Below are 22577 nucleotides of genomic sequence, written 5' to 3' on the forward strand. Positions count from 1 at the left end.
ACCCAACACTGAGACCTGGAGGGCCAGTTGTCCTCAAGCTTCTATTTCATAAACTCATTTGTAAGTAAAAAGTAGTCCCTACCATTGGTGCCAAGTACTTAATTTTGTCTCTTCTCCAGTCCCTATTGCTACCTCAAGATGCTAATCCTTGGTCCCTGATCTGCTGTTACCTGGCTTTGCTGCTGCCCTGGTAGAAAGAGGAGGGGAAGGAGTGGGGGAGAAAGTGGTGAGACAAGGGCAGGGGAGTGAGGGATGAGGGGGAGAATGAGGCCAAGCATATCCTTCCTGGTATTCTCCCCCATGGCCAATGAGAGCTCCGGGGAGGCCCAACCTCTGGGAAAGGTCAGAGGTGCAATCTCTCCTTTCATGATTAAGAGCGCCTAGAGTGACACATCCAGGGTCCCATTGCTCGTCACCAGGATGGATGCCCAGAGATGGGCGGATGTTACTGCACTCTGCTCTGCCTTACGTCCTTTCATGGCCTCTCAGCAGTCCTCCGTGAGATACCCTTGTGCTGTGTCCTGTAAGGAGTGGACAGTTCCCTTTTCACTGCACCATTTTAGAGGGAACTGATAGGTTATGTTAGACAAGCCAAATGGCATCTAAACCTGACTTTGATTGATTTTTCATTTTGAGGAAGTTAGTTCAAAACCAAAGTTAGTTTTCAAAATGAGGAAGTTATTCCAAAAAGAAAAATGACGGGCCCCAAATATCAGTGCTTGAGTAGTGACTGAGCTACATTGAGAACCTAGGAATTTCTATACATTTATTAGAATAAAGATCAGACAAGTCCATGTGACTGGATGATCTACACTGGCAGAAGTTCAGTATTAGAAATATATTTTGGGGGGTCGGCACTGTGATGTAGCGGGTAAAGCCTCTACCTGAAGTGCTGGCATCCCACGTGGGCGCCAGTTCGAATCCCCGCTTCTCCACTAATGATCCAGCTCTCTGCTATGGCCTGGGAAAGCAGTAGAAGATAGCCCAAATGCTTAGGCCCCTGCACCCGCACAAGAGACCTGTGGGAGGAAGCTCCTGGCTCCTGGCCTTGAATCGGTGCAGCTCCATCTGTTGCAGCCATCTAGGGAGTGAACCAGTGGATGGAAGATTCTCTCTCTCTCTCTGCATCTCTGTAACTCTGCCTTTAGAATAAAATAAATAGATATTTAAAAAATATATATTTTGGATGACTAATTTTGAGAGTTTTTAATAAGATCTATTAATATGGTTTTCTGTTGAACCATATGTGAATCTATTAATATTCCAAATAAATGGGCTTTTGATTAACTTAGGTCATTTGGTTTAAAAGTATATATAATATTTGTGAGTAAGGTTTGGATTAGAAAAAATTGTGAATTAAGAAAAATGTCTATTAGAAATGTCTTTTTATATATGTGAGTAAATTAAACATCACCTTTATAGAAAGAAATTTTTTAAATAAAAGGTGATAATGCAATTTGCAAATATTATATTCAAATCATTTGTTTTCCAGGATCTAGTTCAGGTTCAAGATTAAAAGGTCCTGAACTGAATTTAAAAGGCACCCAGTATGTCATGCAAGCCGGACAGACGCTGCACCTCAAATGCAGGTAAGTGACAGTGTTCATTTGAGAATAACCTAGTTGCCTTTCCCAAGTCAAAATTCATTCCCCGGCAGAGAAGAGAGGTAGGAAATTCAGTGGTCTGGTGATCCTCGAATGCAAACCACGTGTACCCAGCCTCACGTGTAGAGAGGTCCCCACAGACAAGAGAGAGACTTAGGGAAAGCCGGGGGAAGGAAACTCACCCATTTGTGCATCCTTATTCAGAATATTGTTCAAAACCTCTTCTGAATATGTTGCTTTTCTGCAAAGCAGAAAATGACTACACTTAAAATATTTTTAAAATTTTAATTAATATGAAGAGAACAGATTTAATGCACTCATGGGTACAGTTCTAAGAAGATAACCATACTTCCCTCCCTCAACCCCCCTTATTTCTTCCTTTTTTTATTTTTTGCAAAAACATTATTTCAATCCACTGTATAATCATGGGCTTAATGCACCGCTAGCTATAATATTCAACAAATAAAAAATATAAAGACCACAGTTCCACAGGAATATAAAAAAGAGCTAAAAACAACAATCAAGTCACAAGATGTCCATTTCATTCCTATACTTTTTTGTGTATTCTATATTAACTACCACATATCAGAGAAAATATATGATATATGTCTTTTTGGGACTGGCTTATATTTCACTAATCATAATGGCTCCCAGTTGGATCCGTTTAGTTCCAAAAGACAGGATTTCATTCTTTTTTACAACTGAGAAGTATTCCATAGTGTATATATACCACATTTTCTTTATCCAGTCATAAGTTGGTGGACATCTGGGTTGATTCCATATCTTAGCTATTGTGAATTGAGCTGTAATAAACATGGGGGTACATATAACTCTTTCATATGCTGATTTCATTTCCTTTGGGTAAATTCCCAGGACTGGGATGTCTGGGTCATTTGGTAGATCTATGTTCGGATTTCTGAGGAATCTCCATACTGTATGACTACACTTAAGAGAGAACCTTAGAACAGTGTTTCCTTAAAAAAAAAAAAATTGCTTAGGAAGTGGCACCAGCCCTGGCCCCAGATGTAACTGTATTTTGTCTTCTGCCCTCTGATTGCAGAGGAGAAGCGGCTCTCTCGTGGTCTTTGCCTAAGTTGGTGAGTAATGAAAGTGAAAGGCCGAACATCTCAAAATCCACCTGTGGAAGGAATGGCAAACAGTTCTGCAGTACCCTGACCTTGGACACAGCTCAGGCCAACCACACGGGCTTGTATAGCTGCAGATACCTAACTATCCCCACTTCAAAGAGGAGGGAAACAGAATCTTCCATCTATGTCTTTATTAATGGTAAGACTTCCGTGTTCCACATTCCTTATGTGATTGCTTTGCTGCGGAGCCCACATCCACCCTGATCCTTGCTAGTGGGCGTGAGGGAAGTGGACATCTTGTAGAAACCTACAGAATGCATTTGTTCCTGCATTTCCTGTGCATCCATTTCAAGCGGAACCCTCAAGGCCTGGTCAGTGAACTGGATGCTCCGTGAGGTTGGAGACTCTCCTCACTGCACCAGCAGCACCTGGAAGTCTCTAGCGTGTGTTTGGATAAATAATGAATGACAGGATCTTTGTTCTAATTTTTAATAATTGAGGAGCCTAAAAGAAGAGATTTTTGTCCTTCAATGCAACTGCATTGTCTTTATGTGTCGGAATTGTAACATACTGGGGTTTTTTTCTATTAACTTAATAAGTGTAAATTTAATGTTGCTCCTTGGGTGTTAAAAAACTGGCTCTAGTTAGCAATGTGATGTTATTTCATGTCCACTGAGGAAGTATTATAGTGATATAAGAGCTGGCCTGTGCCATTTTATAGTGAAAAGGACTAAAGGTAAAAATTAGTCATTTTGGGCTACAGTTTTTATGGTATGTTTTTCCCCCTTAGAGAAGGAATAAATGAAGTAATATGCAAAAGGAAGAAAAGCAAAACCCTTAAAGAAGTATAAATTGACAATACAAATGGATCCCTGAGAAAGAATAAGAAAAACGGCCGGTCACTTTTTTTCTTCCTTGTAGAGTTCCAGCTAGTTACCAATACTTGTTGAAAGGCTTAAAAACTAAGAAAAAACAAACCCTTGAGAACAGGATGCAAAATGAGTAGGCACCTCAAGCTCAAAATCAATTTTAAAGACACAACAACCAACCAAAAGCATTGGTAGCTAAAAACGTAGTGTGAGTATACCTCCTGCTACGTTAAAAGAACTGGTGCCTTTGCATTGGCTGTGGTACAGTCGAATAACATTTTTGAATTTTAAAAATAAGACGATGGGATAATGTTTTACCTGAGCGTAATCTTCATATTGTAAGATTAGATTATAATATCTGTAAGACTCAGGATTTGACCTAGGAGGCAGTAGAAATGCTGTGTGATGTTGGCCGTGACCTCATTTGAGCGGCTGTGAACCTGCTTTTGACTGGGCACTCAAGTCTCCACTCCTGGACTCGGTCCTGAAACCCTGCCTTTTTCTGTAGGGAGGGCACGAAGCATTCTGGCCATTGTCATCATCGGCCCCTGAAAAGGAAGATGAAGATGTAGGCGGGGCAGGGAGGGGGCTGGGTGTTGCTTGGAGGAGTCAGCCTCTTCCCCGGGAGGGAAGAGAGAGTGGCAGGCAGGAAATGAGACAGGGTGGAAAGAGAAGGTGAAGAATTAAGAACAGAGATTTCCAGGGAGGTGATTTTGCAGCTCCAGGGGGAAGAAAACACTTGCTTGTGATGGAAAAAAGTCACCAATCAGCCACTGTTTGGAGTTCCACATGGGCCAGCCTAATCTCTCCAGCACTTTTGGAAAAAAAAACAAAGCCCCTCAATGTGGGTTACATAGACTCCTCCCCTCCTGTTCCTCTGGGAAGTGGGAGAAAAATATCAATTAGTACTGAAATTCTCCTAAAAATTTCTCCTATTTTTTTAAAGATTTGTTTATTTGTTTGAAAGGCAGAAATACAGAGAGAGAGAGAGAGAGAGAGAGAGAGAAAGAGATCTTTGATTTGCTAGTTCTCTCCCCAGATGGCTGCAATGGCCAGAGATGCACCGATCCAAAGCCAGGATCCAGGAGCTTCTTCCAGGTCTCCCACATGGGTGCAGGGGCCCAAGGACTTGGGCCATCTTCTGCTGCTATCCCAGGCCATAGTAGAGAGCTGGATCGGAAGTGGAGCAGCTGGGTCTCTAACCGGCGCCCATATGGGATGCCGGCCCTACCAGCAGTAGCTTTACCCACTATGCCAGCGCCGGCCCTCTCCTATGCATTTATCAGAGTCTGACTTGCACATCAGATATTTTAAATTAATAAAAGAAGCCCTTCTCTTTGAAAAAAAAAGTTCAGCTATTTTCACCTCTTAACTGCTATACTATTTGATAGACCTTGTGGGTTCATGGAGCCAGTAGGAGGGGAGTGCAGAACCTGGTCACTTCCGTCACCTTTTATGACAGAGGAGAAACTTAGCTATTTAGAATTATCACCATTCCAACCATACAGAGCAGACCCGGCCAATAACCATTACTTGAGTGTCAAACGATTATTAGTCTAAGCCCATGAGGGCAAGGTTCATGTCTGCCCTAATCACTTTTATCTGACTTGCATGCAGTAAGAATTCATTTGTTAAATAAGTAAATGACTAACAGGTGCTGTGTGGAATATACTGTTAAAATTGATGTTGAGGATAAATCCAGGCTTAGTGGGAAAAAGTGCTGTGATTGATTATTGATGTCTGTGATTGCATTTCAGGGGGAGTAGTGGCCACTGGGCCATGCATTTATCATGCCTGCTCACTTAGTGCACAAACATCAGCTTAAAGTTACAAGTTCCAGTATCTCAAAACCTCTGTACAATTTGTTAGACATTAGGGAATGGTTTATTTCAAGGACTGCTCTTAGAAAAGGAAGGACTGTGAAATGCATTGTTTCACAGGTCATCACATACACTTTGAATACCCTATGATATCATTGGGAAAAAAAAATTGTTAGGCTATACATTGAGACTGATTATTTTTAAATAGTACTGATCCTAAAATATGTTTGGATCAATAATTGTAGCAATCAGAGTTTCTTGATTCATAATCATTTGCTAATTAAAATTGTTAAAAGATTTGTTTAGGGGCTGACATTGTGGTGCAGTGGAGTAAAACCCAGGCCTGCAGCACCGGCATCCCGTTTGGGTGCCCGTTTGAGTATTGGTTGCTCCATTTCCAATTCTGCTCCCTGTTCATGAGCCTGGGAAAGCAGTAGAAGATTGCCCAAGTGCTTGGGCCCCTGTATCCATGTGGGAGACCAGCATGAAGATCTCTCCCTCTCTCTCTCCTTCTCTGTCTGTAACTCTGCCTTTCAAATAAATAAAATAAAAATCTTTTAAAAGTATTTCATTTATTTGAAAGATAAAATGACAGAAAGAAGAGAGACGAAGAGAGGGAGAGATTTTCCATCTGTTGGCTCACTCCCCAAATGCCCACAACAGCCAGGGCTGGGCCAGACTGAAGCTAGGATCCAGGAGCTTCATCTGGGTGTCCGAAATGGTGGCAGGAACCCCAGAACTTGGACTACTATCTCCTGCCTCCCAGGCACGTTGGAAGGAAGCTGGATCGGAAGTAGAGGCAGGACTCAATCTTGGGTTCTCCACTGTGAGATGTGGGCATCTCAAGTGGTGTCTTAACTGGCCATGCTACAGTGGCTGCCCTTGCTAATTAAGTTAATCAACAGAAATTTAGGGGACACTGGGTGCCAATAGCTGTACTACATGAAGCATAGCACCTGTTTTGTTGTCTGTTTCCAGGTACTGTGATACCGGTCTCATAATCATAAATTGTCCAAATCCGAGGTAGCTGTGATACAGTTCATTAAACAGCTGTAGTTTTTTTCAAGTCACCTAATACCTTCTGTATTTCTGTCTCCATTATTTTCTTACTTTATTAACTCTCTTCCTGATAAAAATTGGTCTAATGTTTCAAATTTTATTGAACACTTCCATTACAGGTTTATCTTAGTACCGGGGCACAAAACTCAAGTGTAGACTCATAGGATTGAGGTGGAGATTAATTAAATTCTAACCATGGCCTAATGCTCAGCTGTGATTACTCACCGTAGTAACTGGTTATCACTTATTTATTATTGCTGGATATTTACTTGAGAACCTGCTATTCTGTCTGGAGGATTTCTGCCCCTGATAAGCCTCTATGTTGACATTTCACATTAGTTTTCTCTGAAGCTGAGAAAACCTGTTTAGACACATCTTCTGAAAAGGCAAATCTGTAGTCTGGTAGGATTCTGGGAAGAAGAATCAGGAGTGTATAGCTTTCTCGACCTGTCATTTGAATCTACCATGTGAATGATGAACAAACTATTATTTAGCTATTATTAATTGCCTGAAGTGTAACAGGCACAGCTCCTCTCTGAGCACTGACTTTGTGTGACATCTGACATATAGTGTACAGGAAAATCAATATCACCACTTTATCATGACAGTTTGCAAAAATCCACCATACCTCTGACACCATGAAGCAAATGAAGCTAATCATATTTTACCACAGTAGTTTATTCTTGACTTGTCTGAGGAATGCATTTCCATTAACTTAACAACTTCTTGCATTTGGATATTTCTTTTCACTTAAACAACTGGTTTTGTTTACCTTGTGCCATTTCATCCTTGCCATGATCCAGTGAAGTGTTATTCCATTCACTCCACATCAGGACTCTGTGGGAAGTGGTGCACAAGTTAGAGCAGCAGGATGAGGGGTCAGATTTTCCCTTCAGATTCTCAGTGGTGGGAGGAGGTTGGAAGGGGCAAGACTGAGACGGGGACCAGAGCAGGTGTAGCCGGAGACCATCAGGAGGCCTGATTCTCTGTAGATGGGGAAGAGAGTGGTGATAGAAGGAGCCAATCAGCCTCTTGGGTCAGAGGTCAGATGGATGGGGCAAGGGGAGGAGTCAAAGTGACTCTCAGGTTCTGGAAGGGGCAATCCGGGAATCTGCTGCAGGCCCCATTGCCAGGTGGGACTTTTCCCACGAAATCACGGTGACACAACGAAAGCATCCGTGGCATCCTCCATGATATACCCCTGGTGTGGTTGCAACAAGTGCCTTTTTTTTTAAAAAAAGCTTTTTTATTTTTTTGTTTTAGAGGCAGAGTTATAGTCAGTGAGAAGGAGAGACAGAGAGAAAGTCTTCCATCTGCTGGTCCACTCCCCAAACAGCCGCAATGGCTGGAGCTGTGCTGATCCAAAGCCAGGAGCCAGGAACTTCTTCCAGGTCTCCCATGCGGGTGCAGGGGCCCAAGCTCTTGGGCCATCTTCCACTGCTTTCCCAGGCCATAGCAGAGAGCTGGATCGGAAGTGGAGCACCTGAAACTTGAACCGGCACCCATATGGGATACCTGCTCTGCAGGTGGAGGCTTAACCTACTGCGCCACAGTGCTGGCCCCACCAAATGCCTTTTGAGTGAGAATTGCTGACAAATGCTATACACACCTGTAAAAATCACTTTTGTGAAAATGAGTTGAACCCTCCAATGATTGTAGGCACACAGTTAGGAGTTGTGAAGAAAAATAAATGCCAAAGCATCTCCTAGCTCACCACCAGTTACAAAAGCTTCCCAGAGGAACGTCTGTCTGTGTAGGGCTCCTCCGGGGTATGCATCCCCTGTGGTGAGAAAAAGCAGCACTTTGGCACTCCAGGTCGGCCTTTCCTAACAGGTAAAGGATTTCTTTACAAGTAGCATTGCAATATACGCGTGGTGCCCATCAGGTGAGCAGACCGCGGAGAAGAGATTTTAAATGGCACCTGCAACGTGTTTAACACACTGTCCGTGCCTCCAGTTTAGTTGGCAAGACCTTGAACTCAGCACGTTGAGCTCCCCACACTGTGAAGTCAGCCTGCACAGCCCTCCTTCAGTCCCAAATCTGTAAGTGCTGTTAAGTAAAATATGATGTTTTTGATTATAATCAAAAAGTGAAAAAATGGGGTGAAGGTATGTTTGGGTGGGTATCTTCTACTTCTGCCCATTACTACCTCTTTTCTTCTGTTTTTCTTCACTTGGTTGGGTTTTTTTTTTTATCATTTTCATAACAGATTTTCTTCTCTATCAGTATAAAATCTCATATGATTAGATTTGGTTTTCCTATATGCATAAAATCTCATGATGAAATTTGCATAACTGCTTGATTTGAGGTAGCAAAGTCATCAGACACACTGAATGTCTGAAAATTAGTACAAGTTTTAACAACCCATATATTTTTGGAGAACACACTAAGTATGCCTTTACATAAATGTATGAAGATATTTCAGAAAGCTCATAGGAAAATGGAGGTAAAAATATTTTTAGTGCAAGACTTTTGAAATCTATGCATTATTTTATTTTATTTTATTTTGTAATATGTGTTTTCCATGAACTGTTTGGAGTTCCCTTGTATTTAGTGGGCAGAAAGCTATACCTGGGTATGGGAGTTTGAGCAAGTAAAAATCCTAACAGCGGGACAGGCTCTGTGGCACAGCGGATTAAGCCACAGTGCTGGCATCCCATGTGGGTGCTGGTTTGAGTCCCAGCTGCTCCACTTCAAATCCAGCTCCCTGCTAATGTGCCTGGGAAAGCAGCAGAAGATGGCCCAAGTCCTGGGCCTCTGCACCCAAGTAGGAGACCTGGAAGAAGCTTCTGGCTCCTGGCTTCTACCTGGCCCAGACCAGCAGTTGCAGCCATTTGGGGAGTGAACCAACAGATGAAAGATCTCTCTGTGTGTCTCTCTCCCTCTCTCTGCTTTTCAAATAAATAAATAAATCTTAAATGAAAAATTCCTAGCAGCCCAGATATTTTGAGAATGATCTAATGCACTCATTTGTAAAGCAATGGATTTTCTTAACAGCTTTTACATAATTATCACTAAAGAAACTGAGTTAGTATGCCCTCAATACCTTCGGCTAGGCCAGGCTGAAGCCAGGAGCTAGGAACTCCATCCAGGTCTCCCACATAAAGTGACAAGGACTCAACCTTTTGAGCCATCACCACTGCCTCCCAGAGTCTGCATCAGCAGGAAGCTGGAATCGAGGCTTGAACTCGGACACCCTGATACGCAATGCAGGGGTCCCATCCTGCAGCCTAATGGATAGGCCAGTGCCCAGCCTCTTCTTCTATTTTGTTTATGAGAAAAGAGCCTTGATGACCTGCAAAGGACAGAATTCATAAAGTGACAAATCGGGGTTGGGGGAGCCGGGTCAGAATCCCAGGTTAGGTCATTGCACCTCTTTTTTTTTTTTAAAGATTTATTTATTTATTTGAAAGGCAGGGTTACTGGGGCGGGGGGAGACAGAAAAAGTGAAAGATCTTCCTGCTGCTGGTTCATTCTCCAGATGGCAGCAACAACTGGGGCTGGGCCTGGCAGGAGCCAGGAGGCAGGAGCTTTTTCTGGGTCTCCTACATGGGTACAGGGACCCAAGCACTTGGACCATCTTCCATTGCCTTCCGAGGCACATTAGCAGGGAGCTGGATCGGCACCCATATGGGATGCTGGCATTGCAGGTGGTTGCTTACCCCACTTTGCCACAGTGCCGGCCCAGGTTGCACTTTTTGACTTCAAACTATGAACTGGTGGTTATTTTAATCCTTGAAAACGTATCCTAAATTGTTATTATTTTTTTTATCTCAAGTTCTATTTGTTTCTTTTTCTTTTGAGGAATGAGAAGTGAGTCTGGTCTCAAGAGTATTTTTCTGAGCAGTAGACCTTGGAGAAGCAGATTCTGCTCCCAGAGGGCTTTGTGTGGCCACTGGTTGAAGACAGAGCCTTGTTTTGAACCTTCTACTTGTACACAGATTCACTGATGCAATCCAGTTCATATAGCCTGGGAGGGAGGCATAGTTCTATTATTACATTGGGCAGAGCTTTATAAAAAATGTGTATCCCAACCCACTCAGAGGCTATGGAATCAAATTAGTGGATTATAGCCAGCATTAAAAAAAAAAAAAAAACCCAGAAGAATAGAATGGAAAATATCCAAGTATATTTCAAATAGCTTTAAGAATATTTATTGCTCAATATGTATTTATTTTTAAAGGTTTATTTAGCTATTTGAAAGACAGAGTTACAAGGAGAGAGAGAGGAAGAGACAGAGTGAAAGAGAGAGAGGAAGAGAGAGAGAGAGAATCTTCCATCCACTGGTTTATTTCCCAAATGACCACAAAGACTAGGGCTGGTCCAGGCTGAGGCCAAGAGCCAGGAGCTTCATTTGAGTCTGCCAGTGGATGGAGGGAACCAAGGACTTGGGCCATCTTCTGCTGCTTTCCCAGGGTAATTAGCAGGGAACCGGATCAGAAGCAGAGCAGCTCAGACTCTTAACCAGCACCCATATGGGATGTCGCAGGCAGTGGCTTAACCCACTATGCCACAATGCTGGCTCCTATTGTTCGTTATGTAGTAGAATTATTTTTGTTTCCATTTTATGTACATGCTCATATTAAGAGGGTGCTTCAAAAAGTGCGAGGTGGGAATGCAGAAAGCAGGTGAACCCCTCATCCTGAACTGAAAGCGAATAGTGACGTTTTCAACGCAGGGCAGAACCTGGCAGGCAGAGGGAGCATCACACGGCTGAACTGTCAACATCTCTGACGTATGTCATCTGCATCACTGTCACAGTTTTCTGAGAGAAATTTTAAAGATATTGTTTCTGCCGATTGAAACTCCCCTCCCAGGGAAAATAGGCTAATACTGTTTACATTTTATAGGAAGAAAACAATTAAGAAACCAACCAAAAAACAAGCCAAACCAAAACAAAAAATGTTCAGCCACATCATTTAGCTGGATCCTTTATCTCTGGATATCTTAAACAATCTGTGACATCAGTTATTCTGTGACTTTATGTTTCAATTTTCAACGTGTTTTTCCCACTCCTTCCTTACCCACTTCACCTCTGTCCTTAACACGTGGCTCTTCCACTTAGATTCTGAAACTTGTGTTTCCAAATTGTTGGTCTCTGGCATATTGTCAAGCATAGTAGTCACTTGAGCCCTTGTACCACTGGGCATCACCAGGGAGCAGGGAACTGGGCGATGGGTCACATCCTTACCTGCTGTTTTTGTTCAGGAGACAGGTGAATATTATGGGGTGAGCAAGATTTATCTCTCAGCCACTGAATGACGCGTCTGGAAACCCAGATAGGTTTCCTAAAACAGCAGCAATGTGCAGCTGATCTGCATTTGCAGAATTCAACTTTAAATGATCGGAAAAGAATTCCTAGGAATTTTCCAGCCTGTCTGCTTTGCAGTGTCTTCAAAAATCTAATGCAAGGTCAGGTTTCGATGGGCTTTTTTTTTTTTTTTTTTCCCATTTTGATTAAGTTGTGAAAGAAGGGAAACAAATATTTCTAGGGTTTAAGATATACACTGACGAGGTTGTTTGGAATCGCAGATTTTTCCTTGGGAAACAGACCCTGTGCGTCCTGGCTCTGTGCTCCCTCCAGGGCTGAAGAATGAAGGAGATTATCCATTCTATCCATCACGGGGGGACAGCTGATTAGGACCACATGGCGAGAGTTTAGACAAGAGTAACTTAATTCTTACCCACTTTCCTTTCCAGCTACATGAACATTTGATGGAAGACATTCTTGATATCTTTAAGCCCTGCCATTTCACATTTTCCATCTAGAAACATTTTTGTCATTGAACACCAAGGGCCCTTGACCAATCACCCTCCTGTGATAGGAATGGAAGCCACTCGTGTTGGTGAATCTGTTGGCAGTCACCGTTGCATGTTTTTCCCTTGGCCCCTGACCTGGTGTTCGCCTAGTGCATTCTTAGGAATTTCATCCTTAACTTGATGGTACCTGCCATATGTTCAGGCCATTCTCTCAGGGAAGGGTTCCTGATGCTCCCTAGACTCCATTATGGGAATTTTGTTGTGCCAGCTCGGTAGAGCCACACTGCTAAGTCTTGCTAGGAACAACTAATTGTGTATCACCAGGTATTTTGTAGAACTCCATAAATACTCAAAAATAATTGGAATGAATGAGCCACTTGGACACAACATATGACTCTGAAAAGTTGATGACTGGGGTAGAATTGTGAAATCTCCAGGCAGTAAAGAAATCCAAAGGCAATAACATTGGCCGTGACCTTTCATTCTCCCTGACAATCAAGAAGTGTCAAAAATAGTGGATCAAAACTTTATGGTTTTAAGGATTTTGAAAAATCTCCTTCAAGTAACGTTTGAAGAAAAATGAGCAAGGGACTTTTTCGGAAGAAATCCCCTCAAGCCGAAAAGGCTTTAAGTTCCTGACATTTCATAACTTTACCAGTGATAACGAGATGCCTGCCCTGCCTCGGGATGAGGGGGTGGTCTGTTTTGATCTTTATGGTCCTTGCAATTCTGATACTCAGTTTTCCTTTACTGCTTGAAATGTTTGTTGTTTCATCATTTTGTGCTTTCTGCAGAGTTACACTGGCAGTCATGTGCCTGGCTGATTGTGCTATTCAAACTCAGCCACTTACTAAAGCAGTAAACACCCCTCCCTTCCTTCCTTCCTTCATCAAGTATCAATTAATATGCTCTAGTTGAAACCACAGAATCTGGGCTCCAGATTGGTTTCAAATCCCTATTCTAATACTTGCTAGGTCCTTGACTTGGGACAAAATGTTTGACAGAAATAATGATGAACATTTGAGTAGGTTTTACCCTTTGCTGGTTGCCATCCTAAGTACTTTGCATATGTTAACAGATTTCATTCACACAACAACCCCTATCAAGTAGCAGTACCATTTAAAAAATTTGTGTATATATTTTAAAAATTTATTTATTAATTTATTTTTAAAGATTTATTTGTTTATTCAAAAGAAAGAGATGGAGAGATAGAGAGAGTGAGAGGGAGAGGGATCTTCTATCCACTGGTTCACTTCCCAAATGGCCACAACAGTAGGGGCTGGGCCAGGCTGAAGCCAGAAGCCTGGGACTCCTTATGGTTCTCCCACATGCGTGTAGGTGCCTAAGTAGTTGGACCATCCTCCACTGCTTTCCCGGGCACATTAGCAGGAAGCTGCATTGGAAGTGGAGTAGCCAAGACTTGAACTGGCATGCATATGGGTTGCCAGTGTTGCAGGTGGTAGCTTAATCCACTGTGCCATAAGGCTGGCCCCTATTTCTTTTTTTTTTTTTTTTATTTAAAAAAGACTTTGCTTTTTCTTAAAAGAGTTTCAGTTCACAGCAAAACTGAGAGAAAGAAGCAGAGGTTTCCCACAGAACCCTTTCCCCCACGTGCACAGCCAGGCTCCCTCCCCTGTTATCAACCAGAGTGGTGCAGTTGTTGCAACTGATAAACCTACAATGAGGCATTGTTATCACCCAAAGTCCAGTGACTTGAAAACATTAGGACCCACTCTAGGTGCTGTACGTTCTATGGGTTTATACAAAAGGTAGAAATGATGTACCCATCGTGAGGATATTCTACAAAGAAGCTTCAATGCTCTAAAAATCCTCTGTGCTCAGCCTGTTCATCCCTTCTCTCCCAAGCCTTGGCAGCCACACATCCTTCCTACTGTTTCCATACCTTTATCTTTTCTGAACTGCATGTAGTTGGAATCACAGTCTGTAGCCTTTTCAGATGGGCTCCCTTCATTTAGTAATAAGTATTACTTGTTCTATGTTTTTCCTTTCTTTTTTTAAAAAAAGATTTATTGTATTTACTTGAAAGCAGAAAGAGAGAGAGAGAGAGAGAGAGAGAGAGAGAGAGAGAAAGTCTTCATCTGCTGGTTCATTCCCCAGATGGCTGCAATGACCAGGGCTATACCAGGCCAAAGCCAGGAGCCAGGAGCTTCTTCCAGGTCTCCCATGTGGGTGCAGGGGCCCAAACACTTGGGCCATCTTTTCCCAATTTCTCAGATGCATTAGCAGGGAGCTGGATCTGAAGTGGAGCAGCCAAGACTCAAATCACCCACCTAGATGGGATGCCAGTGTTGCAGGTGGTGGTTTTACCCACTACACCACATGCCGGCCCCACCTCTATGTTTTTTCATGGCTTGATAGCTCATTCCTTCCTAGACCTGAGAAATATTCCATTGTCTGGATATACCACAGTTTATTTACTCATTCGCCTATTGAAGGACATTTTGGTTGCTTCCAGGTCTTGGCAATTATAAATTGAATATCACCAGGCATTTTGTATACTCACAAGTACATAAATACTCATGAATACTGCTACAAACATCCATACTCAAGTTTTCATGTGGACATTAAGTTTTCAGTTTCTCCGGGTAAATACTAAGGAACATGATTGCTGGATTGTATGATAAGAGACTGCTTAGTTTTGTAAGACACTTCCAAACTATCTTCCAATGTGACTGTGCCATTTTGCATGCCTGTCAGCAATGAATGACAGTTTCTGTCCTTCCATGTTCTCACCAGCATTTGGAGTTGTCAGTGTTGTAGATCTGGCTATTCTACTAGGCGTGTAGCGTATCTTATTATTGTTATAGTTTGCATTTTCCTGATAACTTCTGGTGTGAATCATCTTTCCATGTGCTTATTTACCATCTACATGTCTTCTTTGATGAGCTGCTTGTTAAGGACCTTGGTCCATTTTTTTAAATCCATTTTGTAGTGCTGAGTTTTAAGAATTCTTTGTCTATTTTGGATAACAGTCTTTTAACAATAATGTCTTTTGCACATTTTTTTTCTTAGTCTTTGGCTTATCTTCTCATTTTCTTGATGTTTCTTTTGCATAGTAAAAGTTTGAATTTTGGTGAAGTTCAGTTTATTAGTTTTTTCTTTGCTGGATCAAGCCTTTGGTATTGTATTTAAAAAGTCATTGCCATACTCCTGGTTACCCAGGTTGTCTCCCATGTAATAGTCTAGGAAATTTATGGTCATGTTGAGTTGATTTATGTGGAAAGTATAAGGATGTAGATATCCAATTGTCCCAGTACCATTTATTGAAAAGCTGTCTTTGCTCTATTGTATTGCTTTTGATCCTCTTCAAAGATCCATGGACTCTGTTACATGGGCACACATAAGGGCATGCAGAAGTCCAAAAAGACTCTCCACTCTTTTCCATTGATCTGTCCTTTTGCCAATATCACACCATCTTGACTACTGTGTCTTTAGAGCAATCCTGATATCGAGTAGTATCAGTGCTTCATTTTATTCTTCTTCAATTATGTTTTCATTATTCTGGGTCACTTGTGTCTCCAACAAAAATGTTAGGGTCAATTTAGTATCCACAAAATAACCTTTGAGATTTTGATTGGGATTGCACTGAATCTATAGATCAGGAAGAACTGACAATTTGACAATATTGAGTCTTCTTATTCATGAACATGGGCTATCTCTCCAATTATTTGGTTTCTCTTTGGTTAAATTCATCATAGTTTTGTAATTTCTCTCACATGTATTGGTTCTTATACATGTTCTTTTAGATGTATGTCTAAGTATTTCACTCAGAGGGAGCTATTGCCAATGGTATTGTGCTTTTAATTTGAAATTCTACTTGTTCATTGCTGGCATATAATGGAAAGCATTTGACTTTTGCATATTGGTTTTGTGTACTGCATCTTGGCTCTAATCACTTATTCATTCCAAAAGTTTTGTTGTTGATGATTCTATTGCATTGTCTGTATAGATGATATTATCTGTGAACCAAGATAGTTGTACTTTTTCCTTTCCGATATGTACACCTTTTATTTCCTTTTATTGTCTTATTGCATTAACTAGGACTTGCAGCGTGATATTGGAAAGTAGTCTGAGGGACATCCTTCCTGATCTTAGTGGGAATGTTATCATATCCACCTGTTTCACTGGAAGGATTAAGTAATTTGCCCAAGGTCATATAAGCAGTACTTAGCAGAGAAAGCAACAAATTTCTTGACCTTTGTCATCTCTCATAGTCAGGAGTGTATACGTGTAAAGCATATAGAAAAGCATGTGGTGGACAGCATGCCTCCTGTGAATGGTTATTGTTCCTGTGGTTGTTCTTATCAACTTTCGAGCCTTGGTTCCCTCACCCAGAAACTGAGAAGAGCACTACTTACTGGAGTTCTTAGGAGAGTAAATGATAAAATACGCATCATGTAGCACCCAGGAGCACCAATCAGTAGTCATTTCTGTGTGTGAAAGGTGCTCTGCCAAGCAGAGTAGGAAGCACAAAGATGATAGCCTCAACTTCCAAGAGACCTACAATTTAATAGGTCAAATAAAGTAGGAAAGAATGAGCTACATTACAGGAAGAAGAATTACTACAGGAAAAGAGAAGGTGGAGGGGAGTGCATGAGGGATGCTGTGCCTGGGACACTTCCCACCATTCCCCAAGCTCTTCTGCGCCTGCTTATTCTCACTCATTTTTCAGGACTCAAGTGGAACATCACCCCTTCTGGGAAGCTAACCCAAGCTCCCCTGAACTAGCAGTGGTAGAGGAGCTCTGCTACTGACTATCTCTATCCTCACAGGACTCACCTCTGATGAGCTCTGTGGAGACCAGTGCTGGATTCAGCGTGCTTACCACGCTAGCCCCAAGCCCTGGCGCATTGTCTGGTGCATAGAAAATGCCCAAGAAATTTGTGTTCAATGAAAGAAAGAAAAATGGACTTTTATGTTTGTATTAGCCCAACCCAGCTTCCTTGACTTTGAAGAGGAAATAAGCAAATGAGGCAAATCCAGGGCCATCATTTGTACATCATGTGACTGAGCCATAATCCAAAACCATACCGAACAGACTAACACAGTGCCCTGGGATCAGCAAACTGGGATTTAGCTGGAATAACTGCAAAGGCCTGTATTTGGCTTGCAAACCTCACCAACTACACTCCTGCTATAGGGGAAAGCCATGGCTGAGATAGCACACATGGGAAAGGCTTCAGGCTTTCAGTGGACTCCACATTCACCGAAAGAGTGAGCCCAATGTTGAGCTGCATGAATAAGTGTGTGTTTCTGGAATAAAAGTAATGCTGGTCCTACTGCTTAGTTTATACTTCTAGAGGGACATTGAACACAGGAATTCCTAACAAATTACTTAACTCCTCTATACTTCATTTTCATTACCTATAAAATGAGTACCCGACTCATAGGGTTATGAGGATTGAATAACTTGAGAGCTTTCTTATTTTTCTTGAGGTGGGTGGGAAAACAGGAGACACAAGTCTGAGAGTCCCCTTCAAGGTTCCCTTCCATGAGAGAGGTTAAGCTTCAGATTTATAATCTTTGATGGCAGAAAAACTGTGTAAGAATCAAAGAAGTCAGGACAGGATGATTTCAGCTTCACAGAAGGAAATACTCTCAACATTTAAAGTTTTCCCAAAGTGAAATGAACCATCTTGGGAGATGGTGAGCTCCCCGTGTGTGTAGGTATTCAAGCACTAGACAGGCACTCACTTGGTGGGACCGGGTGAGACAGTGCTGACTCGGGACCTTTCCGCTATTGGGATTCATTAAGCACCTGATAGGTGTGTCATCAGCATTTCTTGATTTCTGTCTCAGGCTCCTTCCTCAACAACCCAAGGAGATAAATTCTAGTCTCGGTCTCCTTTTACAGAAAAGTTGGAAACATCCAGTACTGTGTTCAAAGTTGCGTCCTTTGTAAATGCTCAAATCAAGGCTTGGGCGCAGGTCTGGTTGACAGTGGAGCCACTGGTCCCACTCCAACTTCTTCTGACCTTTGTGTGCCATATGAAATCAAGGTGGGGAGCAGAGGTGCAGTGCAGGGGTGCACACTGGAGTGTGTAGGCCAAATGCAGCTGGCACACGTCTTGACTGGCAGTTTCAGTGCCTTTGGCTGCCAATGCTTTAATAAGGATTGGAAGAGCTCACATTAAAACAAAATCTGACTTCCTGCTTATCTTTGAAAACTAGAAACTCTAACCACTCTGGGTCTCTTCCCACTTGGCAACAATTGGTTTCAGCGAGCAGGGACTGCCTCTTTTACATATGCCCCCACTTCTCAACCACTCCACTCCTCCTGTCTCACATCTCGTTCCTCTAGTCCCCTGCCTTCTTGCTTGCCTCCCAGAGCGACACCTGGTAGGAACATTTCAAGTGGACACAAAACACCTTGTGAGTCTAGAAGGTGCCTGTCCCATGTTTCAGGAAGCCAGGGAGTGAGTCCCACTGTGGCACAGGCTCCTGAGTCCCTCTGCAAGCGACCCTGCAGGGAGTGCCGCTCTGATGGAGTGCAGCAGGGCCACCTCCTAGGAGTAGCCGGTGTCCACCCTGGGCGAGGGTCTGACTGAGCACCGGTGCACCTGCGAGGGAATTTCCGCCCGGGTCTCAGTCAATCAGGACTTGCTGTGGTTATCACTGAGTCTCCCACCGAGTCTGTGGGGCCCAGCGAGCCAGCTTCGCTCAGATGCTGAGACTTAACTTCTCAGTCTGCTGATGTTGCTACGTCTGTTGGGAAGTTCCACGGAACCCCCACCTCAGGGCCCCTGTTTCTCCCGGGCTGTGTGAGTCTCTGCAGACTGCTGAGTCACGGAAGAGTGTCAGGGCCTCCTGGAGGGACGGCCACAGAGAGTGGTCTAAGATCGGAACCTCGAATTCAGTGTTGGCTGGACTGATTCTGTTATTCTGGTGCTTGGAGGACGTGTCCTCCTTCTCGCTGGACCACGTTTTCCTCATCTGAAACACGAGAGGCCCTATCAGGGTGTCTTAAAGGTCCCTTGACGGTTTTAAAGTTTTATGGTTCAGAGGCAGAGCTGGGAATAATAGACCCTGGGACTTGGCCAGAAGCCTTGGCAGTACGAGAGTTAGAGCGGTCCCCTCAAGAGCCTCCTTCCCCCCTTCCTTTCTGTTCGTCTCCCTCCCTCCCTCCTTCCTCCTTCTCTCTGCCTCCTTTCCTTACTCTGTCTTCTTTCTTTCTTTCTTTTCTTTTCTTTTGAGATGCCCCAGTTCATCCAGAGGAAGCTGTGGCTGAGGTCCATCATCTGGTGAGCAGAAGGCAGAAGCCATCGGGCCAGCTCTGTGTGACGACGCGGCGGGCACCCACAGCCTGAGACCTCCTGACGTCTGCTCCATTGAGCTTGCCTCCACTCTTACTGAGCTCTCAGCTAATTTATTTAGATCCTAGGTACAAACTCTTTCTTTCTTTTTCTTTAATGGTTTTCCCACTTGGCTCCAAGGCAGAATTTCATACCTGTTTGTTCCTGGAATGAGCTTTCCTGTGTGTGTTCCATGCCGCTAGACTGTGAGAAGTACAAATGCATGGACTTGGCCTTGTGCACAGTGCTGGAAACTTCCTATGTCCCAGGTTCACTTTTCCCCCTTGCTTCATGTGCTATCTTCTCCAGAAACACCTGTTGACTGTGTGCCATGTGCCCAGCTTCTGCTGGATGTGGGATGAGTTGATTGTCTTGATTCTCTGCTGCCATACCCCTATGTCCTGAGGAGCAAATTCATGGACGAGAAAGAAGGAGAGAGACAGAACCATCATCCCTGTTCTTGTCTCTCTTCTCATTTTCTCATAGTGCTGAGTCCACTCTGGGGGCACTAGGACTTCAAGGAAAAAGCAAAATCATGTATCTTTCTTTGCATAGAGGTAGATTGTAGAGAAAGAGCTTTTTTTTTTTTTTTTAAGCATAGCAGGTAAAGACGCTGCCTGCGACAACAACATCCTATGTGGGTGCTTGTTTGTAGTCCCGGCTCCTCCAATTCTGATCCAGCTCCTTGCTAATGGTCTGAGAAAAGCAGTGGAAGATGACGGAAGTGCTTGGGCCCCTGCTGTCTGTGTGGGAGACCTGGGAGAAGCTCCTGGCCCCACGTCTTCCGCCTGGCCCAGCCCTGGCTGTTGTAACCATCTGGGTGTGACTCAGTGGATGAAAATCTCTTCCTCTCTCTCCGTAACTCTGACTTTCAAATCAATCAGTTTTTTTTTTAAAAAGGGTACTTCCTATTTTTGCCATACAGATAATGCAATGTAACATTTTTTTTTTTTTTTTTGACAGGCAGAGTGGACAGTGAGAGAGAGACAGACAGAAAGGTCTTCCTTTTGCCGTTGGTTCACCCTCCAATGGCCGCCGCGGTAGCGCACTGCGGCCTGCGCACCGCGCTGTTCCAATGGCAGGAGCCAGGTGCTTCTCCTGGTCTCCCATGGGGTGCAGGGCCCAAGCACTTGGGCCATCCTCCACTGCACTCCCTGGCCACAGCAGAGAGCTGGCCTGGAAGAGGGGCAACCGGGACAGGATCGGTGCCCCGACCGGGACTAGAACCTGGTGTGCCGGCGCCACAAGGCGGAGGATTAGCCTGTTGAGCCACGGCTCCGGCCACATTTTTTAAGTTTAAGATGGCATCTTGAGTCTGCAGCGACTTTGTCTGCTCGCCTCTAGTCTGTGTGTGAGGTATGAGTCTGACATCTCTAGACCAGCCTGTGAGAGCTCTCAGACTCCTGAGTCTGGATCTGGACTCTACTGGAGTGGTGACACTTGGTCAATTCTAGCTGATTGTTTTACGGCAGTCATCTGGGTGGTCAGGACAACACTCTGGGAAGAACTCAATGGCACATCACATGTGGACTGCACGACTCGAACATACCAGGCCAGTAACATAATGTCTCATGAAGGCAGGAGGATGTGCCTTCCTTACGCTTCCCACTGACCCGGGGCAACCAAGTGCAGGCCTGAGGACATGTCGGAGGGGCGTGGGAGAGAAAGGTTTCAAGGACCCATAAGATCAGGAGTTTACCCTGGATGATCTCTGGGCACCATTCCGCCTCAGAAAGCAGTGGGCCACCCTTTCTAAGAGCCTGGGGTGAGCCTTTGGTGCCACAGTTAAGCAGCTGGTTGGAACATGTGCATCCGTGTGAAAGTGCCTGGTTTCAGCCCTGGCTACAGTACTTGCAAGCCAGCTTCCTGCGCTCTCTGGGAAGCAGTAGATGATGACTTGAATGAATGGGTCCCTTTCACCATGTGGAAGGCCTAATTGAGTGCCTAGGAGTGAGCCAGTAGACAGACCATCTCTCTGTTTCTGTCTCTCAAATAAAAGAAATAAGTAAAATAGAAATTTACATAATATAATTAGAAATAAACCTTATATATTTAACATGCACATGTACAATACATAAATATAATGTATATGCAGAGATTTTATATATTTGAAATGCAGAAGTATATATTATATATCTGAATTTTAAAAATAGGCTCAGGATGCCTTAAAAATATTTTTGTACATTCTATATACAATTCCCTTATTGGATATAAAATTTGCAAATATTTTATCCCATTCTGTGGGTTATCTTTTCATTTTCTAGACAGTATTTTTTATTATTATTTTATTTATTTATCAAATATTTATTTATTCATTAAAAGGCAAAGTTACAGAGAAAGAAGGAGAGACAGAGAGAGAAAGAGAGAGATAAATCTTCCATCCGCTGGTTTACTCCCCAAATAACCAAAATGATGAGGGGCTGGACCAGGCCAAAGCCAGGAGCCAGGAGCTTCATACGGGTCTCCCACATGGGTTCAGGGGCCCAACTACTTTGACCATCTTTCACTGCTTTCCCAGGCACATTAGCAGAAGGCTGGATGGGAAATGGAACAGCCAGGACTCGAACTAGTGCCCATGTGGGATGCCAGCACCGCAGGACTCAGAATGGTGCTCACATGGGATACTGGTGTCACAGGTGGCAGCTTAACACACTACACCACAACTCCTGCCATGATAGTATTTTTTTTGAGGCATAGCAGTTTTAAATTTTGATGAACTCCAATTTGCCTATTTCTTTCTTTTGTTCTTTGTTCTTTTGTATCATATAAAAAACTCTTAAGATCAAACCTAAGATCATGAATCTTTACTTCTGATTTCTTTTAAAAAGTATGTAGTTAGCTTTCACATTTAGGTCTTAAATCTAGTTTAATGTTTTTGTGTGGTGTGATGTAAGGATACAACTCCATTCTTTTGCATTTGAAGTTGTATCAACAACATTTGTTGAAAACATTATTCTTTATCCATTAAGTAGTCTTGTGAAGAAGTAGTCGACTAAAAACCATTATTTTTTTAAGATTTATTTATTTATTTGAAACTCAGAGTTACACAGACAGAGAAGGAAAG

At 43.1% G+C, this 22577-nt stretch overlaps 1 protein-coding gene across 2 annotated transcripts in view; it reads left to right on the forward strand.

Moving 5' to 3' along the window:
• FLT1 (fms related receptor tyrosine kinase 1) overlaps nt 1-22577 on the forward strand; it is a 199607-nt gene that overhangs the window by 31609 nt on the left and 145421 nt on the right. For both annotated transcript variants that reach the window (XM_062194425.1, XM_062194426.1), the window contains exons 2-3: nt 1493-1589; nt 2665-2891. In XM_062194425.1, the coding sequence (XP_062050409.1) occupies nt 1493-1589; nt 2665-2891 (324 nt within the window). The remainder of the gene's footprint in view (nt 1-1492; nt 1590-2664; nt 2892-22577) is intronic.

The sequence above is a fragment of the Lepus europaeus genome, chromosome 6 (assembly GCF_033115175.1).
Source record: "Lepus europaeus isolate LE1 chromosome 6, mLepTim1.pri, whole genome shotgun sequence".
In the NCBI taxonomy this organism is placed as follows: Eukaryota; Metazoa; Chordata; class Mammalia; order Lagomorpha; family Leporidae; genus Lepus; species Lepus europaeus.